Source organism: Protopterus annectens, chromosome 3.part0 (genome assembly GCF_019279795.1).
Source record: "Protopterus annectens isolate FY-2018-M chromosome 3.part0, PAN1.0, whole genome shotgun sequence".
Taxonomy (NCBI): Eukaryota; Metazoa; Chordata; order Ceratodontiformes; family Protopteridae; genus Protopterus; species Protopterus annectens.
The window spans coordinates 508,224,393-508,236,449 of NC_056731.1; the positions used below are offsets into that span (position 1 = coordinate 508,224,393).

The 12,057-nt window shown below is 42.2% G+C and overlaps 1 protein-coding gene across 1 annotated transcript in view; it reads right to left on the minus strand.

The window, feature by feature from the left end:
* SNX25 (sorting nexin 25) overlaps positions 1–12,057 on the minus strand; it is a 1,427,683-nt gene that overhangs the window by 1,332,025 nt on the left and 83,601 nt on the right. The window contains exon 2 of the mRNA XM_044064925.1: positions 11,855–11,939. Coding sequence (XP_043920860.1) covers positions 11,855–11,939 — 85 coding nt within the window. The remainder of the gene's footprint in view (positions 1–11,854; positions 11,940–12,057) is intronic.

Below are 12,057 nucleotides of genomic sequence, written 5' to 3' on the forward strand. Positions count from 1 at the left end.
AAACAAGCCATAGCAACAGAACTTACAGTAAGGGTGTCATACAGAGGGAAAATTGACAAGTATATAATCTAAATATAGACAGAGCACTGCATTGTGCAAAACACCAAGAAAAGCAATGAGGTGGTGATTCAGAAACTCAAGCAATATGGGCACTGGTGTGGTATGCAAATGACTGCAAGATGATATGGAAATGAGATTCCAAATGAAAACAAGGAATAGCAAATCTACAAATGACATCATAACAGAGTGTTTCACTGTGTAGTGGTCACTTATTCTAAATGCCTGGGATTGTAGGTGTACAAGGCGATAAAATGTGCATAATGGCAGCAACTACAGCAGATTAACACCTATCAAGTGTCCAGTCTCAGAGCCACAGTTCCCAACACGACATGCTGCATCAATGCAAGAGATGACTGCAGCACCAAACATATGCCCATTTTGCTTATCAGCAGTATGGGGACTTCTTTGATGTGGACAGGATATCATATGGAAGCTTGTCTAATTGCCTTACCCACATGTGGACAGAATGATACTAAGCAGTTGTAAGTAATTGCTATGTGCTGTGAGTAATTGCTATGTTAATTGCTAATCACTATGTAATCCAATGTAACTACTGCCTGTTTATTTAACTGTGGAGCTTTTCTCCCTGGGCCTCCGCTGAAAATGGACTTACGTCCAGTCGGACACTCCCGGTCAACAAATTTAAATAAATAAATAAAATAAATAAAGCAGCCTGCCCATTACATAGGTCACTAGGATATGTGCAGCTTTAACCATTCTAGCTGCAGGGACCTTTTAGCAACCTACAGGGGACTTTCTAGGAATTTTGCAGGTGTCTGCCGCTCAATTTCTATACCAGGTCCTCAACATTATAGCACAGCATGTGGAAGAACATATACCAGAAGACAACCCAAATAGCTCAAAAACTTGTAAACAATAATAAAAATAAAAAAAGTGAGCCATCTAGGCAGTATTTGCATGAAACACAAGTTTATTTAACATTAAATACTGTTAAAGTAAAACCAACTAAGCACTTTCGCCAAAAAACATGAATTGACTTCATCAAATCATTCAATTATGATGTAATTTCCTTTATATACTCTAATTACTTCAGCAATTATTCAAGATTTTGCTTGCATCAATGAAATTACCCTGACTACACTTAAAGGCATACTTCCCCTGAATATGTGATATACAAAATAACGTGCTGTAAACCACAATAGTCAATACAGTCAAGATAAAAATATTAATGTTAATACTAATAATGAACATAAAGGTATAAAACTTTGTTAAAAAATAGACTTAAAAATGCAAAACATAATTGGTCTGTTAGTTGAAGTCAGATAAGTGTTTTCACAGTACACTTGAAATTAAACCTCTGTTGCCCTTTGCTTCAAAAAGGGAGCTATTGAACAATAGTCATTTAAACCTGGCTTGCAACAAGCATTTTGTCTCAGCTGTCATTTAGTTTCTCTGGCTTCTAATTCTAACTTACCATCCCCACCCCTAGAGTCACTCCATACTCTATCAATGACAAAGAATAAAAATCTCTTATAGTTGGGACATCTAAAGCATCGTTCATTTTTTAAATTTTTAATGTCTCTAAAAGTGCTCAGTAATGCAATCCCGTAGCCTTCTTTTGGTCTTGCCTATGCAGAAACCAGGGCATGATAAGCATGTAGCTAAATAAACTACCATAGTGGTATTGCAGTTGCACCTCTCCGGGCATCCTATAGTACGTTCAAAATTTCCTATAAGGACATTCTTACCATCATTTATATTTCTGCAGGTCTTGCAAGCACCACATTTGTACATCAAAGACCTGTGCTTGCCTTGTTTTCTCTTGACACTTTCAAGAATATTCTATATATTATGCCTTCTACTGTATACAACTTTAGGTTTATGCCCCAACTCCTCCTTAATTTCATTGTCAAAATGAGTTTCCCTTATATTACTAACACTTGACACCAAGTTTGATGCTTCTGTATTGTAATACCAGAACACTGGTGTCTAGCTTGGCTGTGTTGGTTCTATTTGTGTTTAGACCCGCTTTTAAAATAGGCTTGAATGTAGTATTTCTTTTAAGCATAACTTATCTCTTCACTTTCAGCAAAAGACTTAAGAGGTAGCCTCTGTTTTGGAACATGCCAATTAATATATAGATCTCTTTTTTGAATATTTCATCGCTACTAATGAGCATAGATAACCTGACCATTTGTCCTTTTATTATACCCTTCCTCTGATGGAAGGGGTGGCAACTGTTACAGCGCAGTAACATATTGGAACAGGTTTCCTTTCTGTGGATACTACTGGCCACGGTGCCCCGGCAATGTCCGTTGTCAACTCAATATCTAAAAATTCCATCTTATCACAATGCCATTTATATCTGAACTCAAGGAAAGTGGTTGTGCCATTGATGTAATTTACGAAGTCGTTCATCACATGTTCCTCTCCTCGCCATAAAATTAGTTTGTCATCCAGAAACCTCACAAACAATACATTGGCCATAAAGGCAATGGAAAAACATACACGGTTCCTAAGGAATGCGTATGAGAGAAAGCACAGTTGTGTAAAATCTTACCATAAGAGTAGATGTCCTCCTCTTCACTGTTTCAGCATTTCTTACAATAGGAAGCCCCTGCCAAGGGTGGTCTGATGTCTGGCCAGTATACCAAAGCCTTTAGGTTACGAAGGGTATGCCACACATTACACATATGCTCCACACATATGGTGTAGGGCATAAAGCTGATGTCTAGACATACCATCCTCAGAACTGAGAGCCCCAATAGGAATGCTAGTCCAAGGATCAGAGAGGTAACAAGCACATCCAGAAGGGAAAAGAACCAGAGGGAGGAAGGAGGGGTGAATTCTGCAACAGTGAAGAGGAAGACATCTACTGTTATGGCAAGATTTTACACAACTGTACTATATCCTTCCATTTCACTGTTGCAGTATTCCTTACAATATGCCTCTGTATGTTTCTTATTCTTTTGTGGGACGTTGGCATAATGGTGAAGGTGCTAACCATACAAGCATAATGTACGGGATTCGATTCTCGCATGGGATAATTATCTAGGCTTAAAATAGTCTGCAAGGGTAGTTAGCCTAGTACTAATCTAAGAACCAAATAGGGAGAGTGCAAGAGCTCAGGAAGAAGAGTGGGAAGAGGAAGTACCACCAGAACCCTCTAGGAACCCATGAAGTAAGGCCCAAGCAAAACCATCTCTAGGTCTGGATATCACATCCAACTTACAGTGCTTGGTAAAAGTACGCACGAAAGTCTAGGTAGCTGCCTCAAGAATGTAGTTTGTATCTAAATCCTGGAAAAAAGCACCAGAAGAAGACACAGCCCTAGTAATATGAGGCTTAACAGAAGAAGGAAGGCTCTTACCATGAAAAGAACAAAAAGAAATGGCTTTAGATATCCAAGTGGAATTTATTTGTAACCATTCGCTGGTTAGATCTCACCATAAACAAATCACTTTGGATATCCACATTCCGCCCCCACCCCCGGACAAAGAAACCATTGTGAAAAACTTTTCAAAAGCAAACTTCACGTTACTTAAGACTGAGGTGGAAAGTTTCAAAGCCCCATGCTGAAGGATAACGCTGTCCAAGCTGCAAAATCCTTTACTAATGCAGTCTACAGGCACCTACAAGAATGCATGGATCGTGCCACCCAAGCAAAACCAAGACTCACTCCTCCAAGAAAAGAAAACCAGTCTGGTGGAATCCTGCCATAAACAAGCTATACAACAGAAGGAGGAAAATAGTACAGAAAAGAGTAAAAATCCCAAGAAGAGAAGACATCCCTATCAGTATCAGCAAGAAACTACGATCCTTCATAAAATTATCCAAGGCGAGCTTTGAAAGAAATATTGCGAAGGACTCCAAAGATAACCACAAAGCATTCTTTAGCTATGTCAGGAATCTAAGTGGCAATGCTCAGATCTGCTCGGAATTAGTGCAGAATGGCACAAAATACACTGAACCGATAGATATCGCCAATATCCTGGCAGACAGGTTCAGCGCAAACTTCACCCCCAAAAAGGCCCCTAACCATACCAGAAGAATGTAGAGTCCCTGAAATCACAGACACTCAGGTTAAAACAGCCCTCTCCAAATCCAAAAACACAGCATCAGTGGGACCGGATGCTTTCCCAGGCTGCATCATACACAAGCTCAAAGGCGAACTAACCCCTCACCTAAACACACTGTTCAAACTCAGCCTCTCCACAGGCTATGTACCCATACAGTGGCGCACAGCAATGGTTATTCCGCTCCACAAAGGTGGAGCCACAACAGACCCCGGGAATTATCACCCTATAAGCCTGACTAGCTTGGTCTGCAAGGCTATGGAGCGCATCATCATGGAACTCATTAACAGAGAAATTGGGAACGTCCAAACACTGGCTTTGTTAAGGGCAGATCATGCCTCATAAACCTGGTGGACTTCTTTGAGACAGTTACCAAGGTTATACACACTAAGGAAAGGTGGTACACACAGCCTACCTAGACCTTGCTAAGGCCTTCAACACCATTCCCCATTCTGGTATTATAAACAAGCTCACCACCCTGAACATAAACCCATATGTCACAAGATGGGCTGCCAACAGGCTCACAGACAGAACATACATGGTGATAGTTGCAGGAGCTAGGTCCGACTCTACACTGGTTACAAGTGGCATTCCCCAGGGCTCGGTCCTAGGACCCCTCCTGTTCGGCATATACTTCTCAGAGGTACAGGCAAGCACAGGAGGACTATGGCAGACCAAGTTCACAGACGACTGCAAACTAGGGGCTATAATTGACTCTCTGGCTGACACAGACATCCTCCAAAAGGGTCTCACTGAGACAGATACCTGGTGTCAAAAGCATGGCTTCAAGCTAAATGCCAAAAAGTGCATAGTCATCCCTTTGGAAAAAACAAAGTACCCACAAACTACTACATAGGTGGTAGTCCCCTAAATACAGAAGACATAATAAGGGATCTGGGGACCCAAATAGAGAGTAATCTCACCTTTGATAATCACATTGCCAAAGTGGTTAGAAAATCCTTCTATGTGGCCCACCTAATCACAAAAGGGTTCGTATCCAGATCAAAAGAGATCATTGTGCCCCTCTACTCATCACTCATCAGACCCATCATAGAGTACAACGCCCCATTTGGGATGTACCTTACAAGACACCTGCATCAGCTGGAAAGACCACAGATGTACCTAACCAAGAGGATCACTGGCCTCAAACAGATGCCCTATGCAGCTCGACTGAAGAAACTCCAGCTGTACTCGGTTGTATACGGCCTACTCAGAGGTGCTCTCTGCCTGACATACACGGTCATGTCCATCCCAGAATTGATGGACATGCTCCACCTAAAGAAAACCTTATCCCGTCGAGCCACACGATTTAGGGATCTAAACCTCACAACAATAAATAGGACGTGCTGGAGGGATAGATTCCTGTCCCAGAGACTTCCCATGCTTTGGAACAAGATTCCAATCTACATTAGGCAGAGCTCCTCGCTAACACTCTTCAAAAGAAACCTTGACGAGTGGATGGGAAACAGAAAGTTTACCTGGGGGATCACTTCAGTGGCTCTGCTGGACAGAGGCACAGGGAACTAATCTAAGGAGGTGGCGAAAGCCAACACATTTTGGCTAGGCTTATAAATGCCTTCGGGCAGATAGCCTAGTACCTACCTATGAACCTATAAACAGCCAATCCTAAAGATCTAGGATGAAAGGAAACAAAACGTTGATCAGATTTGCAAAATGCTTTGGTCTTACCCAAATACAATCTGAGTTGTCTATGCACATCCAAAGTGTGAAAAACCTTCTTAACAGCAAATTGCAGAGAAGGGAAAAAAGTGGGGAAATGAACTCATTCACCACCTTGGGCATAAAAGAAGGATGAGTACGAAGGGACACCCTGTCCTTGTGGAAATCTAAAAAAGAAGGAACAGCCATAAGGGCTTGAAGCTCAGATATCCGCCTGGCAAAAGTAAGGGCCAACAGAAGGACAGTATTCCAAGAACAATGCTGTAAGGAAGCTGAAGCCGCAGGCTCAAAAGGAGCCTGGGTCAATTTCTCCAAAACAAAATTAAGTTCCCAGGAAGGAGGGACAGGTTTCCTGGGAGGTCCAATAGGAAGGATGCCTTTAAGAAACTGTTTAGTCTCAAATCTAGAGGCTAAAGGGGTGCTGATAAGAGAGAATCAATGAACATCCACAGAAAGTGGATCCAGGTTACAAGAACGACACCAAACAGAAAACCTCTTCCACTTGGATAAGTACGATTTCCTAGTAGTGGGTTTCCTGGCCTCCTGCAGGACCTGAAGCACGTCCTCAGAAAAAAGGTGTCTATACGGAATCAAAATCCTATCATCCACAGTGTCAGTTTAAGACTGGACAGGTGGGGATGGATTAGAGGGCCCTTGTCTTCTATCAGTAGGTCCACCCTGTGAGGTAACTTGTGATGATTACCCTTGGATAAATGCAGAAGAAGAGGGAACCAATGTTCTCTGCCAAAAGGGAGTCACCAGCAAGATTTTGAGAGCATCCTGCTTTATCTAGAACAGGACTTTTGGAATGAGAGGAAAGGGAGGGAAAGCATAAAGCAACATTGCCTTCAAGGAAAAAGAGAGGGTGTCTACCTTCCAGGCCCGAGGACATGGGGCTCTGGCACACAAAAAAAAAGTCTGTTCAGCGGGAGGCAAACAGATCTACTTGAGGAGCACCCCACTGGTGGACAATGTCCAGAAACACATTCCTGTGAAACATCCACTCGTTGGATTGTGGTATGGACCTGCACAGAGAGTCTGCCACAATGCTCTGACCTAAAGGACTGTAAACTGCCCAAAACATTATTTGATACTGGATAGAAAGCTCCCACATCTGAAGTGATAACCTGCAAAGGAGATAAGATCTTGCCCCCCCCCCAACTTGTGGACATACACCATCACTGTGGTGTTGTCTGCAAGAACCTTGAAGGGCCTTACAGTGAAAAGAGAATGAAATGCTTGAACAGCTAACAGAGGGGCTCTCATCTCTTTGACAATGATGTGGTCTTTCTTTTGCTGAAATGATCAGAGGCCCTGCAGTTTTAGACAGTAGAAGGAAGCCCCCCATCCCACATCTGAAGCATCTGTGAACAGCTCCAGACAGGGGAGTGGAGGTTGGAAAGGAAGCCCCAAATTTAGTGACAACTGCTGAATTCACTACTGCATGGAAGAAGAGAAACTAGGAAATCTACAAGATGAGAGCTGTGAAGTCAAACTGACTTTAGAAACTACTGAAGCTTACTTGCGTGGAGTTTGGCTAGAGGGAGCATAGGAATGGTGGATGCCATAAAACCTAAGTTCTCAGAAATTCTCTGGCTGTGACTGAGGCCAGAGGAAGGAGGAATTGAAAGAAGGAAATGAGAGTTAAGGCCTTGAGAGGAGGCAGGAATGCCAGCATTGGAACAGTCTGGATCATACAAAACAGAAAAACATGATTCTGTGAAGGCATCAGGAAGGGATTTTGGAGATTTACAGTGAACCCCAAGTATTGTAAGAGAAAAATGGCAAAGTGAAGATGCTGCAGTAGAATCTCTGGAGAAGAGGCCTGAAAACCTAGGTTGTCTAGGTAGGGGAGACCTGTAACCCCCTCAGCCTGCAAAAAGCAATCACAGGAGTGAGTAATTTGGTGAATACTCTTGGGGCAGTAGAGAGGCCAAAGGGCAAAGTACAGAAGTGAAAATGTCAGGAAGCAGAGAAATGTAAAAACTTCCTGAAATGGGGACGAATGGGGATCCTTGAGTTCCAGAGAAACTAGAAAAGCCTGAGGAAGCAGCAGAGGAAACGAAGTCTGAAGGGTCAACATCCAAAAGGAAGGGACTTTCAAAAAGGTGTTTAGGTGAGAGATCCAGAATGGGTCCTCCAAGGATCCTCTTTATTGGGGAGCAAGAACATTCTGGCATAAAACTCCTTTCTCCCTTTGAGAAACTGGAACTTCCTGAATAGTTCCACAGTCGAGAGACCCTGAAGCACCTCTGGAAAAAAGGCCAACTGTTCCTGAGGGGGCTGAGAAATGCCCAAGAAATGAGGAACAGATTTCCAGACCACCTTAGCAAATCATGGAAATAACCCATGAAAATTGAGAAATCTTTTACCAAACAGGAAGGGACAAAGAAAGATGAAAAAAGAGGAATGTGGCTGAGAAGAACAGAATAGTCAGACAGCACCTGGTTTTGTCAGGAAAAGGAGATTTCTGTGCTAAAGGAGTCTGGGTAGCATTAGCAGGAAGAGCTCTTCTACCACCTTTCCTGCCTTTGTGGGGAGGGCAAGACTGCCTACAAACAAAGGCTGGTTTATTAGGGATAATTCCCTTGAAATTTAAGTACAGGAGAAACAAAAATATGTTTTAGTTCGTTTAAGGCCTTAACCTTTTCCTGCAGGGACTTAAACAGTTCTGCAGTAGCAGCACCAAACAAAAGCTTATTATCCAGAGAAGCATCCATCAACTTAGCCTTAATATAATCAGGCAAAGGCTGAAGCCAAAGTCAGGAATATCTCCTTAGCACAGAAACAAAAGCAGCAGCCCCAAAAGAAGCACCTGCTGCACCATGACTGCACTTCATTTTATTTATTTATTTGGCATTTGTCGACCAGGAATGTCTGACTGAGCATACGCCCTTTTTAAGCACAAGCCCGGGGAGAAAAGCTCCACAAAGTATTACATACACCATAAAAATGTTTACAAACAGTACAGTATGCATGAGGTAATATAAACATGCATTGTAATGCTTGGATTCCCACTTGTAACACGAGAGTTTAAAAGGTGTTAATTTACAACAAAGGCAATAAAACAATGTCTTAAAGCCATTCATACATCTCCAATATACATAAGGAATTCACCATTTAGAGGAGAAGTAATGACAATTAACTTTTTAAGATAACAGTACAAAGTATTGTATATTAAACCTTAGTTCTTACAGGCAACAGCATGTACATCAGTAAGCGGAAGCAGAGGGGAAGCAGATAGAAAAAGGTCAAGTGTCAAGAATAAAAAAAGGGGGGTGGCTATGGGTAAAAGGGAAAATTAAAGATTTTTTTTAAAATTTATAAATAAGAGAGGAGAATAGCTGTTTGTTTGTCTTTTCGGCTTTTCCCGGTTAGGGGTCGCCACAGCCAAACTCCGGTCCGCTAATGATTGGCAGTCGATTGTTATGGTGCTGAGACCGATGCCCAACCTTCAGCGAAGGCACGCCCATTCACACGCCTTTCGGAGGCCACTTGACAATACGAGAGGAGAATAGTAGTAGTTAGAATCAAGTGAAATCTGAGAAAGGGGAGTAAGCTAAATGGGAAAAGAAGGGATGGAGGTAAATATGACTAGTGGACGTGAAAAAAAGGTATTAGGAGTTATAGTTCTGTGGCTAGAATTAAGTATGAATTAATAGAATGGTGAGCCACCTAGAAAGAAGTTCCTAACAACGAGAGAGCAGAAGTTTTCCCATCAGAGTCAGGAAGGTCAGAAATAACCTGACAGGTCTGAAATAGAAGAGCTACAATATACCTTATTACATGGGTCTGACAATTTACAGCCCTAAAATCAAGGGTAGCTGAGGTATATACCTTCTTATTTTATCATATGGAAGCAACTTTGTAGAAGGCAGTAACTCTGATGGCTTGTCAGATGCCACAGACACCACTGAAGGATCAGCAAAGGGGCACTTATAAAGAAACTTGCAATTATCAGACATCTTATAAAAACCTATCAGGCTTTTTGAGAGCAGGGGGCTGGGAATCAGAAGCCTTAGATGCAGTAGAAAAGGCATCAAACAAGGCAGCCAGAACAGGAGGAACAGCTGAAGGCTTAGGAGATTCCATCTGTAAAAACTCGTAATATCTCTTCTGAACCTCAAGACACATGGGCACAATCCCATTTGAAAATTCCAACATTCTGGAAATTGTGCAACCAAAAGAAATCTCTTCAAAAGGAGAGTCAGGACTAGTGGTTTAATCTTCCTCAGAACCACAGTCTAATGGAAAAGGTATCCTCCTCCTCCTCCTCCTCCTCTAAGGAATCTTGTTCTCTAGGCCTCTTAAGAGGAGCAGAAAAACAAGGGGGATCTGGGACAGAAACCCCTTGTTGAGGCTTTAAAGCCATAAAGGCATTTAACAAACCTTGAGGGAAATTCTGCCATTCACTCTGACAGTCCTTAGGAGCAGAAGAAACATGTTTAGTTTTCGGTTTCTTCTTTAAAAGACATCAGTCTTGTAAAACTTAGAAGGCTCAGACCCTGTAAGACACTCTAGAATGATACTCAGTACCTCCTCCCTAACCAAAATTTGAGGAACACCCCTAGGCCCTTTGGTAATAACCAGCCACTGTTCCTGTTGAACATCCAAAGTGAATGTCTGCAAGGCCTCCAGGGACATGCATGAAGCTGGATCCATGTCAGGCTCAACAGTGATCATGGCTTTCACTAGCCTTGAGAGATGCATCTGGCAGAGGCAACACAACTGAAGAATCAGACCTAGTTTTCTTGGCCTTCTTTGTGGAAGACTGACTCTCAGACTGGGAAGTTCCTTCCATGGCATCTTTTGCCAAAAGCTGGCCAAACAGGAAAGCCGACTATGCAGAATCTTTGGGACAAAAGCCTGGGAAACAGAACAGATGTATGATCATGGGAAGCACCTAGACAAAATAAACACTGCTTGTGATGATCTGTATGGGGAATCTGTCTCCCACATTGGCATTTGCCCTTTCTGGATGACATGAACCCTACAAGTAACAATAACAAAAGAAAAAAAAAACCTAAGTGCCACATTGGGATTTTAAGTGAAAAATGGCTTGGTGAACCAGCAAACGTAGCGAGCTTTCAGAACAACGATCAAAAATGGGTGTTTGGACTGGGGGCAAAGAAGTTCTGTGGATGGTACATCTGGACATCACCTTTATGCCCTACACTGTACACGCGGAGCATAAGTGTGATGTACAACATACCCTTAGCCACCTAAAGGCTTTGGTACACTGGCCGGACGTTGGGCCGCCCTTGGCAGAGGATCCCTATTGTAAGGAATACTGCAACAGTGAAATGAAAGGACACCTACCACTGTGTGGGTCTTCTGCAATACTATTTGATTTCCTGATGTTCTAGGAGCCAATGACTTAACATACATTTGCCTTCAAGGCCCAACCTAGTCCACAGGGTATCACACATCAATAGGGAGGACTTCCACTCCATTAATTTCTATGTGTTTTACAATGTATATGCAGGGTATCAGCTAAAATGTGTCTGTCTGCCACCCATGCAATTCCCAGAATTTTCATATCTGGCACACATTTGACCTGTATCAACACTTCATGCAAGGTGCCTTTCCATGGGGCCAGCGATTTAGTAGGTGCACATACATGTGGGTACACAGACCACCATATACTGTCACCATACAATTAGGTCATAAATCAGTTTACAGTTTTTAAGCATGACACATTTCTTCATCTTCAATCTGTATAGCTTTTGAGTCAGGTGAAATATTAGAATCGACCAATAAATCAAACAAAATGAGAATTAAGAATAAAAGCAAACACATAGCTCTTGACAATAAATAGACATTTTGGTTTATCACTCAAAGATATTTGCACTTGTTCACTAAATGACAATCAAACTACTCAAAATGAGACAAAGGCTTTAGATACAAGAGTATCCAATTTTGCTGAAACTAACGATGCTGAAAAGCTCAATAATATTTTCATGCAATCAAGATGGCTACATATTTAAGGACACTAAACAGAACACTCTGGGAGGAAACTGATAAAAGTTTGGTATTTGGGGTCAGCAGCATGACTGACACTGACCAGTGAAGCTTACCTTCTTTTAATGCCTTGTCCATGTTGTGGGAAATTACCACTCTCCTTGAACAGCTTGATTCATGGACACGTGCCTGTCGCTGGGCCTACAATAAAAACACAGAGTTTGTTAATGCTCAGTGAACACAAGTGTGACACCAGACATACCCACATGTGAAATTATCTCTGCAGCCACTAACCAACCTTCTTTCAATCAACCAAATG